Here is a 21,800-nt window from a genome sequence, read left to right as displayed (position 1 = left end):
GGACGCGCAGGCTCAGCGGCCATGGCTCACGGGCCCAGCTGCTCCGCGGCATGTGGGATCTTCCCAGACCGGGGCACGAACCCGTGTCCCCTGCATCAGCAGGCGGACTCTCAACCACTGCGCCACCAGAGAAGCCCGAAGAATAAGATTTTGAAAGGGAGGAAGGGCAATCCCAGCTAAGAAAGAAATGAGCCCACCTAGAGGAGCATGATGGATCCTCATGTTTGGGACCTGGTGAGTAAGAAACAAAGATGGGCTATACCATGAGGAATCTGTCACAGGCTGGGTATCAACCGAAGGAATTATCCGCGGGCAGTGAGGCCCTAGGATGGCATTCAAGTAGAAGCATGGCATGCTCTAAACTGGGCTTCAGGAAGGGCAATCTGGCAGCAGAATTCACAGTTTTATCATCTACACACCTCACCTGCACGGCCCTGGGCTCACCGCATGTGCTTGTCCTATGCACCTTCAGGAGAGCTCATGGCTGGAGCCCAAACAGGTGGGAACAGCCTAAGGTGCTGAGTGTGGCCAGACCTGGGCCAGTCTCTGGCCTGGACTGGGGAGACGGGGTGGTGGGAGCAGCAGGAAGCACACAGGTGCGTGGCAGATCTGCCCTAGACTGTGAGATCTTTGCTGGGAGAACTCATTTCCGATTCATCTCAGAAACACCAGTGTCCAGCACAGGTCTGGCACTTCATAGGTGCTCACGACATGCCTGTATGAAAGAATGAATAAAGAACAAACAGGGCTTCCCTGGTGGCGCAGTGGTTGAGAACCTACCTGCCAATGCAGGGAACGTGGGTTCGAGCCCTGGTCTGGGAAGATCCCACATGCCGCGGAGCAACTAGCCCCGTGAGCCACAATTACTGAGCCTGCGTGTCTGGAGCCTGTGCTCCGCAACAAGAGAGGCCACGATAGTGAGAGGCCCGTGTACCGCGATGAGGAGTGGCCCCCGCTTGCCGCAACTAGAGAAAGCCCTCGCACAGAAACGAAGACCCAACACAGCCATAAATAAATAATTTTTTAAAAAGGCAAAATTCCTTTAATAAATAAAATAAACAAATATGCATGTCCTGCCTGTTGAACTGCTGCCCATTTGGAGAGATCAGGAAAGTAAGGGGTTGGATGTGTATTGAGTTGAGGGGGCAACAGGTCTGGCTGAGGGAGAGCTGGCAAGACCCCTTTCCCAGCCCCAAGTTTGCTGAGAGTCAAATAGCTAGGAGGAGAAATGGGATGGTTTTAAGCTGCAACTAGTATATCCATGTCCCTGCCTAACTTCTGCCATTCCTGAAACAAGCGAGCCTGGAATTTCCGACACACAGCTTCATGAGGGGTCAACACAGAAACCCCAAATAATGGCTTTCAGGTTTAGATGCCATGACTAGTGTTGATGACCGACACTTGCATACAGTTTACAGGGTACCTATCTCTCCTGTTAGCTCAGGTAGTAATTCCCCCTCCTGGTGCCTGATTACTCAGAGACCAAAGAGCTCAGCTCCTCCCTGAGGGAGCTCCTCCCCCTCCCCCATATTGCCATATAATGGCCTTGGGAAGTCACCCAGATATCAGCCAAACCCAAACAAAATGGACAGATGCAGGTTTAGATCGAGGCTGGCAGGCTGCTTTCCTTCATCGGGTTCCTGTACTTGTACCCCAACCAGAAAAATCACTCCAAAATAGCAAGAGACACCGTTTCTACTGGTAACACTTGTTAAGTACTAGCTGTCATACACATTAATCACAGCTCAGTGAAACCCGGGCTGGGAAAGCTGAATGACTTGGCTGCTATCAGACAGGGAACAATGAGAAAGTTTGATAACATTATGTTGCCACGAGTGTGCAGAAGTTATACCCAATCATTACTGTGGAGATTATAAATGGGTATATTCTGCTTGAAGGGCAACATGTTGAAACCTATAGAAATATTAAATAGCACATACCTCTTGACCCAGAAATGCTACTTTTAGGAACTTATCCCACAAGTAATAAGGGCACATAGATGCAAAGTTATAAGTGTACACATTGTCACTGAAGCACAGCATAGTCAATTGCAGTAGCAAAAGACTGGTGACGACCTATGTGTTCATAGGTAAAGGAAAGCTGTTTCTTACTCCACAAGGAACACTTCTGACACTTACTACCTGAAGCTAGTGCAGACTCCACAGGTTAAGGGCTCAGTCTCACAAGACTGCTCCCCATTTCAGACACCAATCACAAGTCCAGGCTTCCTATACTTCTGACCAACTGGGTATAAATTGGAGGTTCCCATGACACCCTCTTCAGGTTTGATAATTTGCTAGAACAGTTCACAGAACTCAGGAAAGCACTTTACTTACTATGAGCACTTTATTATAAGGGATACAACTCAGGAACAGCCACATGGAAGAGATGCCACAGGGCAAGGTATGTTGGAAGGAGCGTGGAGCCCCCATGTCCTCTTGGGCCACACTGCCCTCCCAACACCTCCATGTGTTCAGCAGCCCAGAAGCTCTCCCAACTCCCTTCAGTTAGGGTTTTTTGGGGAGATCCCATGACATAGGCATGATTAAATCATTGGCAATTGGTGATTAACTCAATCCCCAGCCCTTCTCCCTTCCTGGGATGGGGCTAAAATTACAACTTTCTAATCACATGGTTGGTTTCTCTGCAAACGAGCCCTCATCTTCTAAGAGTCACATCATTAACAATCGAAAAAACACTCATTGGGCTTCCCTGGTGGCGCAGTGGTTGAGCGTCTGCCTGCCAATGCAGGGGACATGGGTTCGTGCCCCGGTCTGGGAAGATCCCACATGCCGCGGAGTGGCTGGGCCTGTGAGCCATGGCCACTGAGCCTGTGTGTCCGGAGCCTGTGCTCCTCAACGGGAGAGGCCACGACAGTGAGAGGCCCGTGTACTGCAAAAAAAAAACAAAAAACCCCCCAAAAAAACCCACTCATCACTCTGGAGAATCCAAGGGTCTTAGAAGCTTATGTGTCTGGAACCAGGGACTAAGACCAAATATTATAACAAAAGATGGTCCTATTGCTGCTATCACCCAGGAAATTACTAGGTTTTTTAGGAGCTCTGTGTCAGGAATCAGGAGCAGAGATCAAATATATATCTCTTATTAAGTCAGAACTGGTTAAATAAATTATCAATATTCATACTTGGGAATACTACAGCGGCACTTTTAAAATGAGGTAGATCTATATGCATTGATATTAGATGATCTCAAAAATAATGAAAAAGCACAGAGCGGAACAGTGTGCAGAGACTGTTTCCATTTGAATAAACTAATGATATGTATATATGCGTGTGCGCACACACACAGAGATCTGCACATTTATCCATAAAATGCACAGAACATCTCCCAAAGGGTATTCTAAAAATCAGGTGCCATGGTTGTCTTTGGGGAGGGGACTGTGTGTCTGGGGTGGAAGAAAGCTTTACATTTCATTTTATATCCTTTTGATCAGTTAGAATATTTTAGTGAGTTTTGAATTACTTAAAGGAAAACAACAAATAAAATGAATGCCAAGACTGGGTCAGAGTCCCAGATTTTTCACATTTGATAATGTTAGTAATTCACATATACACAATTGACAAAGTACTTCACAGGCACTATCTCAACCTGTGAGACAGGCAGGGGACTGGGGTTAAGGACCCATGCTTTTTGCTTCACAGGTACTTACTTATTTGATCACTAAATATATGCACCCAAAATAGGAGCACCTAAATACATAAAACAAATATTAACAGACATAAAGGCATAAATTGACAGTACCACAATAAGAGTAGGGGACTTTAACACCCCACTACATCAATGGACAGATCATCCAGACAGAAAATCAATAAGGAAATACTGGCCTTAAATGACACATTAGACCAGAGGCACTTAATAGATATATAAAGAATATTCCACCCCAAAGTAGCAGAATACACATTCTTTTTAAGTGCACATGGAACATTCTCCAGGATAGATCACATGCTAGGCCACAAAACAAGTCTCAGTAAATTTAAGAAAAGTGAAATCATATCAACTATCTTTTCTGGCTACAATGCTATGAGACTAGAAATCAACTATAAGGGAAAAACACTGCAAAAACCACGAAAACATGGAGGCTAAGCAATGTGCTATGAAACAAACAATGGGTCAGTAAAGAAATCAAAGAAGAAATAAAAAAAATACTTGGAGACAAAGAAAACACAGTGATCCAAAATCTATGCGTTGCAGCAAAGGCAGTTCTAAGAGGGAAGTTTATAGCAATACAAACTTACCTCAGGAAACAAACAAAACAAAACTCAAATAACAACCTAACCTTATACCTAAAGGAACTAGAAAAAGAAGAACAACAAAAAAACCAAAATTAGAAGGAAAGAAATCATAAAGATCAGAGCAGAAATAAATAGAGATTTAAAAAAATAGAAAAAAATCAATGAAACTAAGAGCTGGTTCTTTGAAAAGATAAACAAAATTGATAAACCATTAGATAGACTCATCAAGAAAAAAACAGAAAGGGCCCAAATCAATAAGGTCAGAAATGAAAAAGAAGTTACAATTGACACTACAGAAATACAAAGGCTCATAAGAGATTACTACTAATAACTTTATACCAATAAAATGGACAACCTAGAAGAAATGGACAAATTCTTAGAAACATACAATCTCCCAAGACTGAAGCAAGAAGAAATATATCCACAGAGTAATTAACAGTAATGAAGTTGAATCAGTAATTTTAAAAACTCCCAACAAACAAAATTCCAGGATCAGATGGCTTCACAGGTGAGTTCTGCCACACATTTAGAGAAGAATTAACACCTATCCTTCTGAAACTATTCCAAAAAATTGCAGATGAAGGAACTCTTCCAAACTCATCTACTAGGCTAGCATCACCCTGATACCAAAACCAGGCAAAGATATCACAAAAAAAGAAAACACAGGCCAATATCACTGATGAACATAGAGGTAAAATCCTCAACAAAATACTAGCAAACAGGGGCTTCCCTGGTGGCACAGTGGTGAAGAATCCACCTGCCAATGCAGGGGACATGGGTTTGAGCCCTGGTCCAGGAAGATCCCACAAGCCACAGAGCAACTAAGCCCATGTGTCACAACTACTGAGCCTGCACTCTACAGCCCATGAGCCACAGCTACTGAAGACTGCACACCTACAGCCCGGGCTCCTCAACAAGAGAAGCCACCACAATGAGAAGCCTGCACACCACAACAAAGAGTAGCTCCCGCTTGCCGCAACTGGAGAAGGTCCGCATGCAGCAATGAAGACCCAACGCAGCCAAAAAAATAAAAATAAATAAATTTTTAAAAATACTAGCAAACCGAATCCAACAATACATTAAAACAATCATACACCGTGATCAAGTGTGATTTATACCAGGGATGCAAGAACAGTTCAACATTAGAAAATCAATATGATATGTCACATTAATAAACTGAAGAATAAAAACCATATGCTCATCTCAACAGATGCAGAAAAGCTTTTGACAAAATTCAACATCCATTTATTATAAAACTCCAGAAAGTGGGCATAGAGGGAACATACCTCAACAAAATAAAGGTCATATATAACGAACCTACAGCTAACATCATAGTCAATGGTGAAAAGCTAAAAGCATTTCCTCTAAGATCAGGAACAAGACAAGGATTCCCACTCTTGCCACGTTTATTCAACATAGTATTGTAAGTCCTAGCAACAGCAATCAGAGAAGAAAAAGAAATAAAAGGCATCCAAATTGGAAAGGAAGAAATAAAATTGTCACTGCTTGCATGATACTATGCATGATAATATACAAAGAAAATCCTAAAGATACCAGCAAAAACCTATAAAGCTCATTAATTAATTTGGTAAAGTTGCAGGATACAAAATTAATATACAGAAATCTATTGCATTTCTATACACTAAAACAAACTATCTGGTAGAAAAATTAAGGAAACAATCCCATTTGCCATCACATCAAAAAGAATAAAATACCTAGGAATAAACCTACCTAAGGAGGTAAAACACCTGTACTCTGAAAACTATAAGACACTGTTGTCTTCAATGAAACTGAAGACAACCCAAACAGATGGGAAGATATACCATGGTAAGATGGATTGAAAGAATTAATACTGTTAAAATGTCCGAAGTAGCCAAGGTTATCTACAGATTCAATGCATCCCTATCAAAACAATGGCAATTTTCTCAGAACTATAACAAATAATTTTAAAATTTGTATGGAAATACAAAAGACCCCAAATAGCCAAAACAATCTTGAGAAAGAAGAAAAAAACTGGAGGTATCATGCTCCCTGACTTCAGACTATACTACAAAGCTACAGTAATCAAAACAGCATTGTACTGGCACAAAAACAGACACAAAGATGAATGGAACTGAATAGAGAGCTCAGAAATAAACCCATGCACCTATGGTCAATTAATCTATGATAAAGGAGGCAAGTATACACAGTGGAGGAAAGACAGTCTCTTCAATAAACAGTGCTGGGAAAACTGAACAGTTACATGTAAAAGAATGAAATCAGAACATTTTCTTACACCATACACAAAAATAAACTCAAAATGGATTAAAGACCTAAATGTAAGACCTGAAACTGTAAAATTCCTGGAAGAAAACATAGGCAGAACACTATTTGACATAAAACATAGCAACATCTCTTTGATCTGTCTTCTAAGGTAAAGGAAACAAAAGCAAAAATAAACAAACAGGATCTAAGTAAACTTAATAGCTTTTGCACAGCAAAGGAAACCATTGACAAAAAAACCCCACAAAAACACACAAACACCTGAATGGGAGAAAATATTTGCAAATGATATAACCAATAAGGGGTTAATATTCAAAATATATAAACAGCTCATACAACTCACTATAAAAAAAACCCAAACAGCCAAATTAAGAAATGGGCAGAAGAGTTAAATAGACATTTTTCCAAAGAAGACACACAGAAGGCCAATAGGCCCATGAAAATATGCTCAACATGGTTAATCAGGGAAATGTAAATCAAAACCACAGTGAGGACTTCCCTGGTGGCACAGTGGTTAAGAATCCGCCTGCCAATGCAGGGGACACGGGTTTGAGCCCTGGTCTGGGAAGATCCCACATGCTGCGGAGCAACTAAGCCCATGCGCCACAACTACTGAGCCTGTGCTCTAGAGCCCGTGAGCCACAACTACTGAGCCCACGTGCCACAACTACTGAAGCCCAGGTTCCTAGAGCCCATGCTCTGCAACAAGAGAAGTCTCTGCAATGAGAAGCCCACGCACTGCAACGAAGAGGAGACCCCGCTCGCCGCAACTAGAGAAAGCCTGCGTGCAGCAACGAAGACCCAACGCAGACAAAAATAAATAAATTATTTAAAAGAAACAATAATACATAAATACATATATATTAAAAAAAACCCACAATGAGCTATCACCTCACACCTGTCAAACGGCCATCATCAAAAACTACAAATAACAAATGTTGGTGAGGATGTGGAGAAAAGGGAACAGTTGGACACTGTTGGCAGGAACGTCAAGTGGTGCAGCCACTGTGGAAAACACTATGGCGGTTCCTCAAAAAACTAAAAATAGAACTACCATATGATCCAGAAATTTCACTCCTGGGTATATATCCAAAGAAAACAATGACAATAACTTGAAAAGGTATATGCACCCAATGTTCATAGCAGCATTATTTATAATAGCCAAGATATGGAAGCAACCTAAGTGTCCATCAACAGATGAATGGATAAAGAAAATGTGGTATAAATATATAGTTTATATTGAACATTAGCCATAAAAAAGAATGAAATTTTGCCACTTGCAACAACATGGATGGACTTAGAGGGTATTATGCTCAGTGAAATAAGTCAGATAGAGAAAGACAAATACTGTATGGTATCACTTATAAGTGGAATCTAAAAAATAAAACTAGTGAATATAACAACACAGAAACACTCACAGATACAGAGAACAAACTAGTGGTTACCAGTGGGAAGAGGGAAGGGGGAGGGGCAAAATAGGGGTAGGGGATTAAGAGATACAAAGTACTGTATATAAAATAAATAAGCTACAAGGATATATTGTACAGCACAGGGAATAGAGCCAATATTTTAAACTATAACTGGATTATAATCAATAAAAGTTTTGAATGTTATATACCTGAAACTAATACTGTACATCAACTATACTTCAGTTTAAAAAAAAAGATAGCTGGTGATCAGAATGTTTTATAATCAAAATCTTATTAAGCCAGCAGTATATCTATTCATTTAAAAAAAAATGAGGAAACTGGGGCTGAGTCACACTCTAAGTGTCCAAATCCCTGACAAGTAGAAAATCAGAGCTGAGACTGGAACCCAACTCTCCTTTCACTGCTCCACAGCTGCCTCTAATAAGATAAGGCAATTTGAGTATAGAGGTGGAGTTTTTCACTTCTTTTATGTTTCCCAAAATAGCACATCACTCAGTGCTGGTAAGGACTTGGGAGACAGATGTGACAAGAAGCAAGAGTCTAGACCTGGGCTTTCCCATATGGTAGCTGCAAGCTGCAGTAGCTACCGAGCACTTGAAATTAGCTAGTCCGAATTGAGATGTGCTCAAAATGTAAAATACACACCAGATTTTGAAGACTTGGTACTTAGCATGTTAAACAGAATGTAAAATATCTCATTAATAGTTTTTTATATTTAATATATGTGTAGAAATAATATTTTAGACATATTGGGTAAAACAAAATATATTAAAATTAACTGTGCCTGTTTCTTTTTTAATGTGACCACTAGAAAATTTAGAATTATATACATGTCTTGCATGTGTGGCTCACATTATATTTCTATTGGATACCATTGGTTTAGACCATCACTCCTCCACCCGCTTCAGGAAAATCCTCTTCCCTTGAGTTTGTTTCACCCTCTCGCCTCCTCGTCATTGTGAGTGCTCTGTTCCCCCAGTCTCCTCTTCACTCTTCAAACACATTAGCAACTCTACTGCAAAGTATGGCATCATCCTACATACCTCTGGCATTAGGAGATTCTCCTAATTCTATTCTCCTAACATCTACAAGAAGATTCTCCCTCTACCTCAGTCTCCAGTAGAGCAGGCTGCACTGACTACAACCTTCTCTCCTTCCTGTTTACTGTTCAACATCTCCCACTGGCCTCCTCAGTCCTTCCACTCCAACTATCTCTACCTTTCCCAACCCATCATTCTCACATCCCTCCCTCTCCAGCCTGGGTTCCATAGCCCATCATGTCCCAAACACTCTTGCCAAGATTCTTCAAACTCCAGTGGCCTCTGTCTTTTAATCACATCTACTAGCAAAACCCTCACCCTGGATCAACAGCTCTTCACTTCCTCTCTGCCCAGACCTGAGACCTGAGCAGTCAGCAGGGCAGGAGAACATCCCACGGCCAACACTCTCCGGAACAACAGCGCACACGGTTTCCGGTGCACATTCGAGAGGGCCCTCCGGACTGCCCATCTTAATGTATTGTTCACGTAAATTCACTCTTCCTTTCTCCCTGGTTATTATGTCCCTCCAATCTCTTTGACCTCCAAATTCCTCCTCATTCCCAGCAGATGACCTCGTCCTCCTGGGACACCACTGAGCACCGTCTCCTGCTTGCAACGCCCTGTGGCTCCTGGGCCACCACACTCACCCGAGGTTCTCCTCAGCTCCTTTTCTGCCGGCAGAGAGGAAACGCCGCCCTTCTCCCCAGATGCCGGGAAGGCACACCTGCCTGTGGGGACAGAGGGTGGCAGAGGAGGGCAAGATGCCGGCTGCGGAAGCCCTAGAATCCGAAGACCCAGGTACTGTTTCAGCTGCGCTAGGCCCTAGCTGAACAACTGCGCAAATCCCCTCCCCTCTCTGAGCCACTATTTCCTCATTTGTAATTAAGGATTATCATGGCTTGGCTGTTAAAGATTCAATTAAAAAAAAAAAATGTAGGGCTTCCCTGGTGGCGCAGTGGTTGAGAGTCCGCCTGCCGATGCAGGGGACACGGGTTCGTGCCCTGGTCCGGGAAGATCCCACATGCCGCGGAGCGTCTGGGTCCGTGAGCCATGGCCACTGGGCCTGCGCGTCCGGAGCCTGTGCTCCGCAATGGGAGAGGCCGCAACAGTGAGAGACCCGCGTACCAAAAAAAAAAAAAAAAAAAGTAGGTGCGAGAGCTTGACGGCCAGGAACAATTCCAGGGGGCACAGGAGCTCCCTTCTCTGATTTTTCACCCCGACTCAATCCAGTCTCTCCCCATTCAACAAGCATTCGGGAAAGTAAGTCAAGAGGACTGACACTGATGGAACACCAGCCCGGAGTCACACACGCTACATGCAAATCCGTAATTAGCTCCTTTGGCATCTGATCAGCTCCACCCAATCTCTTCTCAGAGCCCCGCAGAGAAGGCCCGGCAAACCCACCTCCGCAGCCAGCAGACTGGACCAAGGGGAACCACCTGATCTAATCTAGTTATTGTCAATCTTTGAATATTAGACCATTTGGGGAAGCTTTTAAAAATCCTACCCTGGACTGTGAGTTTAGAATCTTTGGGGGTGAGACCAAAGCCTCTGTGATTTTTAAAATTCCCCACATGATTCTAGCGTACAGCCAAGACTGAAAACCACTGAACGAACCCGCGCTAAGGGGTTAGCAGCTGAAGCCCAGACCCACTTCCTAGGGGCATTTAACAACACCTAAACCAAAGGAATGAAGGGCCATTGTGTGAAAAAGGAATGTTTGAGGCCCTGTGACAGCCTTTCAGCAAGATATTTGGGGGAAATGGGCTCTTTCTGGCATCCCTCAAATTTTATTGCATCTGGTCCTATTTCTAGAGATGCTTTTGGGTTAGGGAGGAAGAACGAGCGACCTAAGTATTTCCCTTTGCCTCCTCTACTCTCTGCAATGTTATAAGGCAATGGTTCTCAACATTTAGTTGCATCAGAATCACCTGGAGGGTTTACTGAAACAATTGCCGGGCCCCATCCCTAGTCTCTCATTCAGCAGCTCTGGGGTGAGGCCCCAGAGTTTGCATCACTAACAAGTTCCTAGGTAATGCTGCTGCTGGTCCCAGGACAACACCCTTAGAACTTTGGGCAAAGGGGGCACTGAGGATGCTGCTAGGATCCCTGAAAGCTGGCCCCTCCTCTCCTTCCCGAGCACAGTTAATACCACTTCTGCCAGCCAGGGGAAGAGCCTCTGCTGCAGAACTTCTCATCTTGGAGAAGGGAAGACTTGAGACACCCAATCATTGCCAGAACGAGGACCAGTGTGTAAAGATTGAAAGAAGATGGGTTCCGGTGAAGAGAACTGAGAGCGTGTGTGTATAACGTGTGCATTCATAGACCTGGAGTCAGGCAGACTTATCCTCAACGTTTAAGTCTGCCAATAACAGCTGTGTGATGTGGGGTAAATTTGTTTCTTTCACTCTCTGTTACCGTACCAATGAAATAAGTATACTATAATAGGGTTGTGCCCACCTCCGGCAGCAGAATGAAGTTTAAGGGAGGCAAGACATATAAGGAGCTTATCACAGTTTCTAACACTTGGTACCCATTCAATCATTATTGAACGATTATTCTTCAAAGAACGAGAATTCTTTGAAGATGCACTGAGCTGCTTATTGAGGTAGTGAGCTCCCCATCCTCATGGGTGTGTGAGCAGAAGCTGGAGTTGTACCAGGGACTGAAGCAGTAGATCTGAGACTGGGAGCTGGAGTGTTGAGTGAAGGACGCTCGTTCTTCCAGCCCAAATTACGTAACACGTATAGAACTTGAATCAACGTTTGTAAATCTGTGATCCACTTGTGGAGGTGTGGCAAGAGATTGGGTAACCCGAAATTCCTCCCTGTGGAATTCCTTCCGGAATCTTTCTGACTTAAGCAAGAGCCACCCTTGCTAGAAAGCCAAACACTTTTCTGAATGGTCACAGGCTACGGTCAAGTCACTGCTGTGTTTCTACTCGGATGTCAAGGAAGCCAGGTATGGCAAAGGTGGCTGCCTGGCCCTGCCCAAGCTTGGGGGATGGGGTGCTGCTGGGTTTTCCCTCTGCAGATCTGGGCTGCAGGACTTATGGTGGGCCTGAGTCAGTGGCCAGCCTGGAGAACCAGGAGGTGGGGTGCTCCTCAGACACTTCTGTGGAAATGTTCCACTTCTGTGTGGAACAGGAGATCACCCTGGATCAACAGCTGTTCCACTGTGTGGAACAGGAGGGTGAAGGAGGAAATGAGGTGGCTGACCTCCCAACAATTCTTTTTACAGGATGCCTGAAGGCTCTTGGAAGAGGGGTGTTGAGTGATCAAAAGATAATTCAGGCACACATGTGACTGGGTACCACAGTTAGAGTACAAAGCTCCTCCTTCAACGAGACTAAAGGGCCAATCCCTCTTCATCCTACAGGTCTTAGTTTAAACATCACTTCTTCCAGGAAGCCTTCCATAGTCCCTCAACACCAGGTTAGGGGTCCCAGCTCTGGGTTCCCATGGCTCTCTGTCCCTCTCTATCAACGTATCCCTGTCCATTGTAATTTCTCTCGATTAATGCTCCATCGTCCCAGATCAACTTTCAGCTATAAACACAGGGGCTGGTCTATCTTGTTCTTCATTGACTCTCCCAGGCCTGGCACAGTGCCTGGCACTTTGGGCTTCCCATAAACACCTGATGAAAGAATGAATGTCTCTCAACCTCTCTGAGTCTCAGTTTCCCCATCTATAAAATGGGGCCTAATAATACCTATCTGCAGGATTACTGTGAAGTTGCATGGAAAAGCAGCTGTTACAGTGCTTGGCACAAAGTATGTGCTGCTCAATAAACAGTCACAGATATTATTGCCTTGTCATTGTTATTAACAATTATAAAAGGAGGTACTGGCTTTTCTTCTCTTCAGTTGGCTAGAGGCTATTATTAGTGATCTTTCTAAACTACACATCTTGCTGGGTCTCTCCTGGTTCTGAAAGACCTAAAAAGTCTCGCCTCAACCTTCTTTTCCTTCCCCATCTCCCAAGACTCCTTGCCATCCCCCAATTCCAGTTGCACCAAACTGTGGACCACTCCCCACTGTGGCTTACTCCCTCTAGCTCAGCTCAGATCACCCATCCCCATTCTCAGCCTTCTGCTCACTCCTAAAGGCCCACCTTAAATGTCACTCCTCTGCCAGGCCCCACTCGGCTCCCACAGCTGGCTTTGTGTTCGTGTTGGATGAGTGACTGCCCATCTACCCCGCTAGAAGGAGCAGGCGAGCACACACTTAGGTGCGAACCGCCAGCACCCAGCAGTGTGTGACGTGACGGATGGCTCATTCAAACTGGGGCTGTCAAACTGAATCGACAGTCTACCTGACATAACAAGCTCTGGTTCAAGGACTCCTGAACTCCCATCCCAGAGTATGCAGAAGGCCTGCTTGATGGCAAGAGGGAAAGCGGGTCTGGTGTTCTGCTTTGGGGCATTGGCCTCCAAAAGGAATGTGCTCCAGTCCCACAGTGAGCCTGGGGTGGGGATACTGCAATCGGACAGAAGGGCGAACAGCCAGAGAAGGCTCACATTAGGTCCCCTGGCCAGTGTCTGGTGCCGAGGGACCCACATCTCCCTCCTGATCCCCTGGCACTAGTGTAAGAGTCTATCAGAGGAAATATTCCAGCACTTAAGATCCAAGACCTTCCCAAGCCCCAGTCCTTTAACTGTTAAGACAACTTAGCAGATTGAATATGAAGAAACTGACCAGAGCTGAAAAACCTGACTTGACTAAAGAATTGTCACCCACTACTGGCCCCAAGAGCGAGAAGGTGGCGGTGCGGTGTCTGTGCTCATTATTTCCTGTCACTCAGAACCTTCCTCCTCCTCCCGGCTCACCTGGCTTCCTCCTACTTTGCCTTCGAGGCTTCTTCTTTGAGAAGACTCCTTCTAACTCTCAGCTGAGCTAAATGCTTTTCTCAGTACTCCCTGGGCATCTGACCTCAAATCATCTGGGTAGGATCTGACTTCCCCTCTGGGTCATGTGATTCCCCCCACTGCAGGGACCGTGCTGAGTACCCCTGGCTCCTGGCATGGTGCTCCCAACACAGTAGGTGCTCAGGAACCATTTACTGAACCAAACCAAACTTCAGAGCAAAGCAGCCTTCTCTCTTGACCTAAGCCCGGTGGCAGAGTATCATGGGCTTGTCAGGATTAAACTACTAATAAGGCATAAGCGAGACTCGTCTGCATACAATGGTGGGTGTTCTGAGAACAGAAGATGGGAGAAAGGTGCACTGTTCATGCCCAGCTCTTTCCTTAAGATAAGATGAATAGAGGGGACATGGAAATGGTCTAGTCCAGGAACTCTCTGCCTGGCCACACATTACAGTCACCCCAGGAGCCTAACTTGAAATGAAACAGTGTTAGGTCCTGCCCTCAAAGAGACGGATGTAACCATCTGGGGTAGGGTGTGGGCATCTGTAGGTCTAACAAGCCCTCCAGGAGGTTCTCATGTGCAGCCTTTGCTGAGAACCACTAAACAGCCCACCCTCCTGGCTCTGTGCTCTGAGAGAATGAAGGTGACCCCATATACAGGGCTTACTGCCAGCACGGGACTGGAACCAGCCCCTCAGGCCCTGCCCCTTCGCAGCTGGGGACTCCCCAGGAAGCCCCAGAGCAGCGGGGCTCCTCTGGGATTAGCATGTCACTGGCCTGAGCTGCCCCTAGGGATGTGCCTCAGCAGGCGAAAGGCCACTGTGCTCCCTGGACCACAGTAAACAGCAGGAATGTTCTATGCTCGCTTTACAGTCCAGTGTGTCCTTTCCCCTTTACCCACAGGGCTGACTGGTGCCTTCCCAGCCCAGCAAACCAGTTACGGGAGAAAATCATTGCCCAAATTCATACTTGCCAATGATGCCTCTCTCCCACTCCAATTTCTGCTAGGTAAGTAAACACTTTCTGACCCTGAGACTGTGTTCCAGGGAAAACCCAGGTGCAGGCAGCCCAGTGTTTGAGAGCACAGGCTACGGGGGTGCAGTGTCAGTGGGGTCTCTGAGTGGGGGACCAGTTAATTTTCCAGTAGGTGCGTACCAAGGCAACTCTCCCACTTCCCCACTTCCTCTTCCTTCGCTTAGCACACCCAGACCCTGCCAGGCCCCAAGAGGATGCATGAACCTAGGGTTTTTTTTTTACTTTTTTTTTTTTTGGATGGGGTTTTTTTGCTGCACGCGGGCTTTCTCTAGTTGCGGTACGGGGGCTTCTCACTGCGGTGGTCTCTCTTCCTGCAGAGCACAGCCTCTAGGCGCACGGGCTTCAGTGGTTGTGGCACACGGGCTCAGTAGTTGTGGCTCACGGGCTCTAGAGCGCAGGCTCAGTAGCTGTGGCGCACGGGCCTAGCTGCTCCGCGGCATGTGGGATCCTCCCAGACCAGGGCTCGAACCTGTGTCCCCTGCATTGGCAGGCGGATTCTTAACCACTGCACCACCAGGGAAGTCCTGAACCTAGTTTTTTTTTTTTTTTTTTTTTTTTTTGCTGTACGTGGGCCTCTCACTGTTGTGGCCTCTCCCGCTGTGGAGCACAGGCTCCGGACTTGCAGGCTCAGCAGCCATGTCTCACGGGCACAGCCACTCCGCGACATGTGGGATCCTCCCGTACCGGGGCTCGAACCCGTGTCCCCTGCATCGGCAGGCGGACTCCCAACCAACTGCGCCACCAGGGAAGCCCTGAACCTAGTTTTTGAGCACTTGCTGTATGCCTAAAACTCTCTTCTCCACCCTGTCCTGCTGTATACCCTTCCTCATCTTTCAAGACTCAACCTCACCTTCTTCATTCCCGTTCCCCAGGTAGGAGGATGCTTCCCGGTGATGGTGACTGACAGAAGCAACACACATTCGGGAAGGACTCAATTTCAGTCCAGGCTGACAGAGATTACAGCAAAGTTATTTATTTATAACATGCATCTTGACTTTAGACATATCGGAATATTAAAAGTAAAAAAAAAGTCTTAGAGCAGATGAAATAAATAGGTGTCCTTAAGTCCTGGGGACAATGGAGAAAGGAGAAAGCAGCCCCTTCCCAGACCAGCAGAGAATATACTCAGGACTCCCTTGGAGACCAGAAATGAAGAAATTTGGGTGACTTTCTGGCTGATTCCGCCCCTCCCTCAATAGCTTCAGTGTAATCCCCCAGGCATTTTTTGAGCACTACCCCAAGGGGAGGAGGTGTGTGTGCAGGGGGTACCTGTCAGCCTGGAGGTGGCCCCTGGCCTTCCTCATCCTCCATACGATGTGCATATCAATAGCACTGCACTCAGCACCCTGTATTAGGGCTCTGTTCTCCCCGCAGGGAGGGCTAAAATCTGAAAGCTGACATGTCCATCAGAAGGGGGCTAGCTAAGGAAGAAGCAGCATGTGGATACAGTGACATACGGATAGCAGTTGAGAGGAAGGAGCAAGATCTAGGCTATCAACATGGACAGAGCTCAAAAACTGCTGTGAGAAGGGAATTCCCTGGCGGTCCAGCGGTTAGGACTCGGCGCTCTCGCTGCCAAAGGCCCGGGTTCAATCCCTGGTCAGGGACCTAAGATCCCACAAACGGTGTGGCATGGCCAAAAATAAATAAATTGCTGTAAAAAGTAAGTTGCTGAGTAACAAGCACAGCATGACTGCATTTTTTTTTTTTATTGCATTTTTAAAAGCACACCCAAGCACCACTCTTTTGGGTGGGTACCTTTATAGGTATGCAAGACCATTGTCTATAAATCAGAGAGGACAGTGCAGAGAGAGACCACGCCTCATTTGTTTCACCTGGGCCAGTGCAGAGCCCGATACATCATAACTGCTTAGTAACTGTGGACGGCCGCATAGGTGACCAGTGGAGCCTTGTCCTAGCATGATGGACCCCGGTGTCTCCCCGGGGTCTCCAGGGGATACCTCCAACACCGGCTCTCCCTCCCCTCCCATGGCAGCTCCAGCTAAGCCAGAACCCATAGCTCCATCTGGCTGTGGCTGCTTTGGCCTATCAACTCCCTCCCCAGACCGAGGCTCAGCCCCCATGCTGCTCCTCTGTGCTACTGGGCACTGGGCCATGAGTGACTCAGTGGGGCTGGCTCCTCCATCCCTGGCTCCACCCTGGTAAGGTGGGGATGTTAAAGGGCACTCGTGTGTGTGCACATGTGTGGCTGTGTGCGCATGCTGGGGGAGTGGGCTGCTTTTTAGAAGCTGGGGTTGGAGCACAGGAAGCAAGCTGACTTGGCCCGGGCCATTAGCTAAACTTTCCTACTTAACAATAGGTCCTACTGTATAGCACAGGGAAATATACGCAATATCCTATGATAAACCCGAATGGAAAAGAATACTTAAAAAACTATATATATATATATGTATACATATATACATATATATATACATATATATACATATATATATATGAATCACTTAGATGTATGGCAGAAATGAACACAACATTGTAAATCAACTATACTTCAATTAAAAACAAACAAACAAAAAAACCAGCAACAAAAAAACCCAAAACTTTCCTGCTTGAGTCTTGGATCATCTGCTTCCAAATGAGCGGGCGCACTGATGAGGAGGAGGCCTGATGGATAACTTCCCATGTTGAGAGCTGAGAAAAGAAATGAACAAGGGTCCTAGAAAAGCGTCCACCTTGGCCAGGTGCGGGAGGCCTGCCAGCTTTCAGAGGGGATATGCCTTTAAGTCCCTGTCTTATTCAGCTTGAGCTGTTATAACAAAATACCAAAAACCGGGGGGCCTAAACAACAGACATTTACTTCTCACAGCTGTGGAGGCTGCGAAGTCCAAGGTCAAGGTGCCAATAGACTCAGTTCTCGGTGAGGACCCTCTTCCCGTCTTGCAGATGGCCACCTTCCTGCTGTATCCTCACATGTAGAGAGAGGGAGCGCTGGTCTCTTCCTCTTATTATAAAGACACTAATCCCCTCATGGAAGACCCACCCTCATGACCTCATCTCAACTTAATTGCCTCCCAAAGGTCCCACCCACCTCCAAGTACCATTATATTGGGAGTTAGGGCTTCAACATATGAATTTCTGGAGGACACAAACATTCAGTCCATAACACCCTGCCCCTGGCCCTCAAAAATTCATGCAATGAATTCTTGCATGCAAAATACATTCATTCCATCCCAACAGCTCCAAAAGTCTTAACTCCTTTCAGAGACTTGGGGTATGATTCATCTTAAAAGAAAATTACTCTCCAGCTGTGAACCTGTGAAACCAGGTAAGTTATGTACTTCCAAAATGCAGTGGTGGGACAAGCATGGGATAGACATTCCCACTGCAAAAAGAAGAAATCAGAAGTAAGAAGGAGTGACGGGTCCCAAGTGAGCCCAAAACCTAGCAAGGTAAATGCCGTTAGCTCTTTGGTTTGATGCTCTGCCTTTAGGACCCACTGAGACAGGGGTGCACCCTCACCCCTGCAGCTCTGCTGGGCATTTCCATGTCCCCAGGAGACTCTGCAAGGCCTCCATCTTGCCTGTTGAAACCAAGGCAATGCCCCACCCCCGTCTTTTGAAACCGAGGAGACAGCTCTGATGCTGGCTGAATTGTCCTCAGAGTCATTCTTTTCTTACCCTGAAAAATAGTGTACACAGCTAAACAGCGATAATACAGTCAGCCCTGTAGGGTCTATCAAATCTGACAGCCTTCCCTCATTCCATTCTGTCTTCACCCTCTTCCGTTTCACTGGAGTTGTTTCTGCTGGAGTGGCTGATTAGGCCCGTGGTTCACACCCAGGCTAATCTTATCAAACAGTGTTTGGCCGCAATCTACGTCTTCTCTTCTGAACATGCTCTCTTTTTTCGTAACACGGATAGGCTGAGAATTTTCCACATCTTTAAGTTCTAGTTCCTTTTTGCTTAAGAATTCCTCCTTCAAGTCATTTCTCTCTTCTTGCATTTTACTATAAGCAGACAGGAGGGACCAAGTTGCTCCTTCGACACTGCTTAATATCTCCTCAGCTAAATATCTAATTTCTGAACACTAGAAAATGAACACAGCTCAGCCAAGTTCTTTGCCACTTTCTAACAAGGATCACCTTTTCTCTATTGTCCAGTAACATGTTCCTCATTTCCATCTGAAACCTGACCAGAATGGCCCTTAGAGTCCATATTTCTAGCATGTACTTCAAAACTCTTCCGCCTCTACCCATTACTCAGTCCCAAAGCTGCTTCCACATTTCTGGGTATTTGTTACAGCAGCACTTTACTTCTCGGTACCAATTTCTGTCTTAGCTTGGGCTGCTATCACAAAATAACATAGACTGGGTGCCTTAAACAGCATAGTTCTGGAAGCTGGGATGTCAGGATCAAGGTGACGGCAGATTTGGAGGACTCTCTTCCTGGCTTGCAGAGAGCTGCCATCTTGCTTCGTCCTCACATGGCAGAAAGAGATAGAGAGAGGGATCTCTGGTGTCTCTTCCTCTTCTTATAAGGACACTACCCCCATCGTGGAGGCCCCACCATCATGACCTCCTCTAAACCTAACTGCCTTCCAAAGCCTCCACCTCCAAACAGCATCACATCGGGGGCTGAGGTTTCAACATGTGAATTTCAGGGGGACACAAACATTCAGTCCATAACAGTCCCGTTTATAGAGAAAAGGCCTCAAATGCAGGGTGTTTGTGTGTTTGTGTTTGTGGAGCATGCTTTCACACAGACTTCAATGTAAATGATGAATATCTGACTTTCTGGGTGGAAGCTTTGGGCAGAGCCTGAAGAGGCAGAGAATGGAGGGAGCTGGTGAGGGGGAGGAGGCCCCCTCTACATCATCAGTGCTGGCGCTGAAGCACAGGCCCCCATCAGGCAGGTGCACACCCACTCACTATCCTTAAGGGGTAGACTCTGGCTGGCACTGGACAAGCGCTGGGAATCTGTCTTCCTGGAGTTTACAGCTTTGCAGGAGTCACTATTCAATGGAGAACTGCAAAACTTTGACCCTTCCTCCTGGTTTTGCATGTGCTCCCTCTTTACCTAGGACGCGCTGTGTTCCCTCTGCCCCTTCCCCTGGCTGCTCCTGTCCATCTGTCAGTGGGTAGGTGCAGCTCCCTTTGGGAGGCTTGGCCTCATTCCCCTGAGCCTCTAGGGCTTCCAGAACTTTGGCACTTCCTGCCTCTCAGGACGCGCCGCTCCAAGCCGGCACTCTTGTCTGCTCATCTGAGGACAGGACTGTGAACCATGGTATCCCCAGTACGACTGTGGCCTGCTTCCTGGAAGCAGAGGGTGCCACGAATGAGTGAGTGAATAGATGAAGTATACACTGTGGTGAATCGTTGGTCCTTGAATGCCTGGGACAGCTGTACAGATGTTGCATGAGAATGCCTGATTGGAAACACATGTTGAAGGGTTGAAAAATGATAGAAAAGGTCACTGCAAGGCCAAACACACCCACCCACCTGATGGACAAGCTGGCTATTCCTTGCTCCACAGACAGCCAGAGGCACATGCCCCCCTCCCAGTCCTTTTGGGTTTCTGAGATCTGCAGCTGGGCTCTAGCTAGAGAGGTGTAAAGGTCAAGCGTGCTAGATTGCCCAGGTTTAAATCCTAACTCCACCACGGCCTAGCTGGTGACGGCTGTGCATCAGTTTCCTCACTTGTGAAACAGGGATAAGAGTGGCACTTTTTTCATAGGGTTGCTCCGAGGATTCAATGAAAGAAGTGTTGTCAAGCCCCGGGGACCGTGAGCGCAAACGTGCTTAGTAAGCACCGCCCCTTACTATAAACCCTCCCACCGCCAGGGGCCCTGCACTGGTCAGTCTCCACACTTCAGATGACTAATCTGTAAAATGAGAATGGTCATAAGGATCACGATTAAATGAGAAAGCAGAACTGCATTCAAATCTGTGGTTTGGGTCCATGGTAGTCTGTGGAGCTGTGCGTTACATGCAGACTCACCAAGCCGGGGGATTCCGGGGACAGCCCATCCAAACCCTCCGCTCCGGGCAGAGCAGTGAGGACCACCGCCGGCCTGAGGGATTCTGGCCCCAACACCCAACCCAAACCTCTACAACCCCTCCTCTTCGAGACAGTCCGCTGGGGGTTCCTCTGAGAGGTGGGGAGGCCTACAGCACCAGGGACCAGCGCCAGGGACCGGGGAAGGCGCGGGAAAGAGAGGGGGAGGGTCCCCGCAGTAGGGGGCGGGGCCCGTGTGCCCTGGGGGTCGCGGATGCCTGGGCTGCAGTCTGGTTATTCCAGGAAAAAGAAATTAAAAATGCTGCAGAGGAGGCGGCCACCGGGCCGCGCCGGTTATCTTCCGGGCGCCTTCCGGCTCTGATAACGCCCGGGGCGGGGCGCGTACCCAGAGTGACCCGGGAGCCGGTCTGGGGGATCCTCGCCGGGCCGGGTCCCCGCTCCAGGCCGCGCCCAGCCCCGCGGAAAGCTGTGGCTCGCCCCGCGCCCCCCGCCCCCCGCCCGGTAAGGCCCTTGCTTACTCTGCAGACAGCGGGCAGCGGCCAAGCAGAGGGCGAAGACTCCCAGCGACAGGCCGTGGCTCTTCCTCCTCCGGCTCGGCAGAGGCCTCATGAGCAAGCCCCGCGCGCCGCCGGCCCGGCATTGGCGTCCCGGGCGGCGCGGCGCGGCGCAGCCCCGGCTGTGCGCTCACGTGGCAGCCGCTGCAGCTCCTGGCCGCCCGCCCGCCCGCTCCTCCTCCGCCGCTGCCTCCTGCCTGTCCTGTGAGGCCAGATGCAGATGAGCTGGTGTACTCTGGTTGAACCAGTTCCCAAGAAGTGGGGAAGGAAGAGGAGACGGGCGGGAGGGAGGGAGGGAGAGAGAGAGAGAGAGAGAGGAAGCAGTTGGAATGCACACACTCAGAGGTAAATAATAGCAAAAAATGAGTAGTCTCCTTCCGTTCAC

The 21,800-nt window shown here is 47.2% G+C and overlaps 1 protein-coding gene across 1 annotated transcript in view; it reads right to left on the bottom strand.

Annotated features, from left to right (window-relative positions):
• The window catches only part of VSTM5 (V-set and transmembrane domain containing 5), a gene marked incomplete at both ends in the record, with an annotated part of 28,472 nt that extends 7,002 nt beyond the window's left edge, over positions 1 to 21,470 (bottom strand). Inside the window, one exon of the mRNA XM_082843740.1 lies at positions 21,380 to 21,470. Within this exon, the coding sequence (XP_082699866.1) occupies positions 21,380 to 21,470 (91 nt within the window). The remainder of the gene's footprint in view (positions 1 to 21,379) is intronic.
• Positions 21,471 to 21,800: the final 330 nt, after the last annotated feature.

The sequence above is a fragment of the Leucopleurus acutus genome (genome assembly GCF_964270905.1).
Source record: "Leucopleurus acutus genome assembly, chromosome: 8".
In the NCBI taxonomy this organism is placed as follows: Eukaryota; Metazoa; Chordata; class Mammalia; order Artiodactyla; family Delphinidae; genus Leucopleurus; species Leucopleurus acutus.
This window is presented reverse-complemented; position numbering and strand designations above follow the sequence as displayed.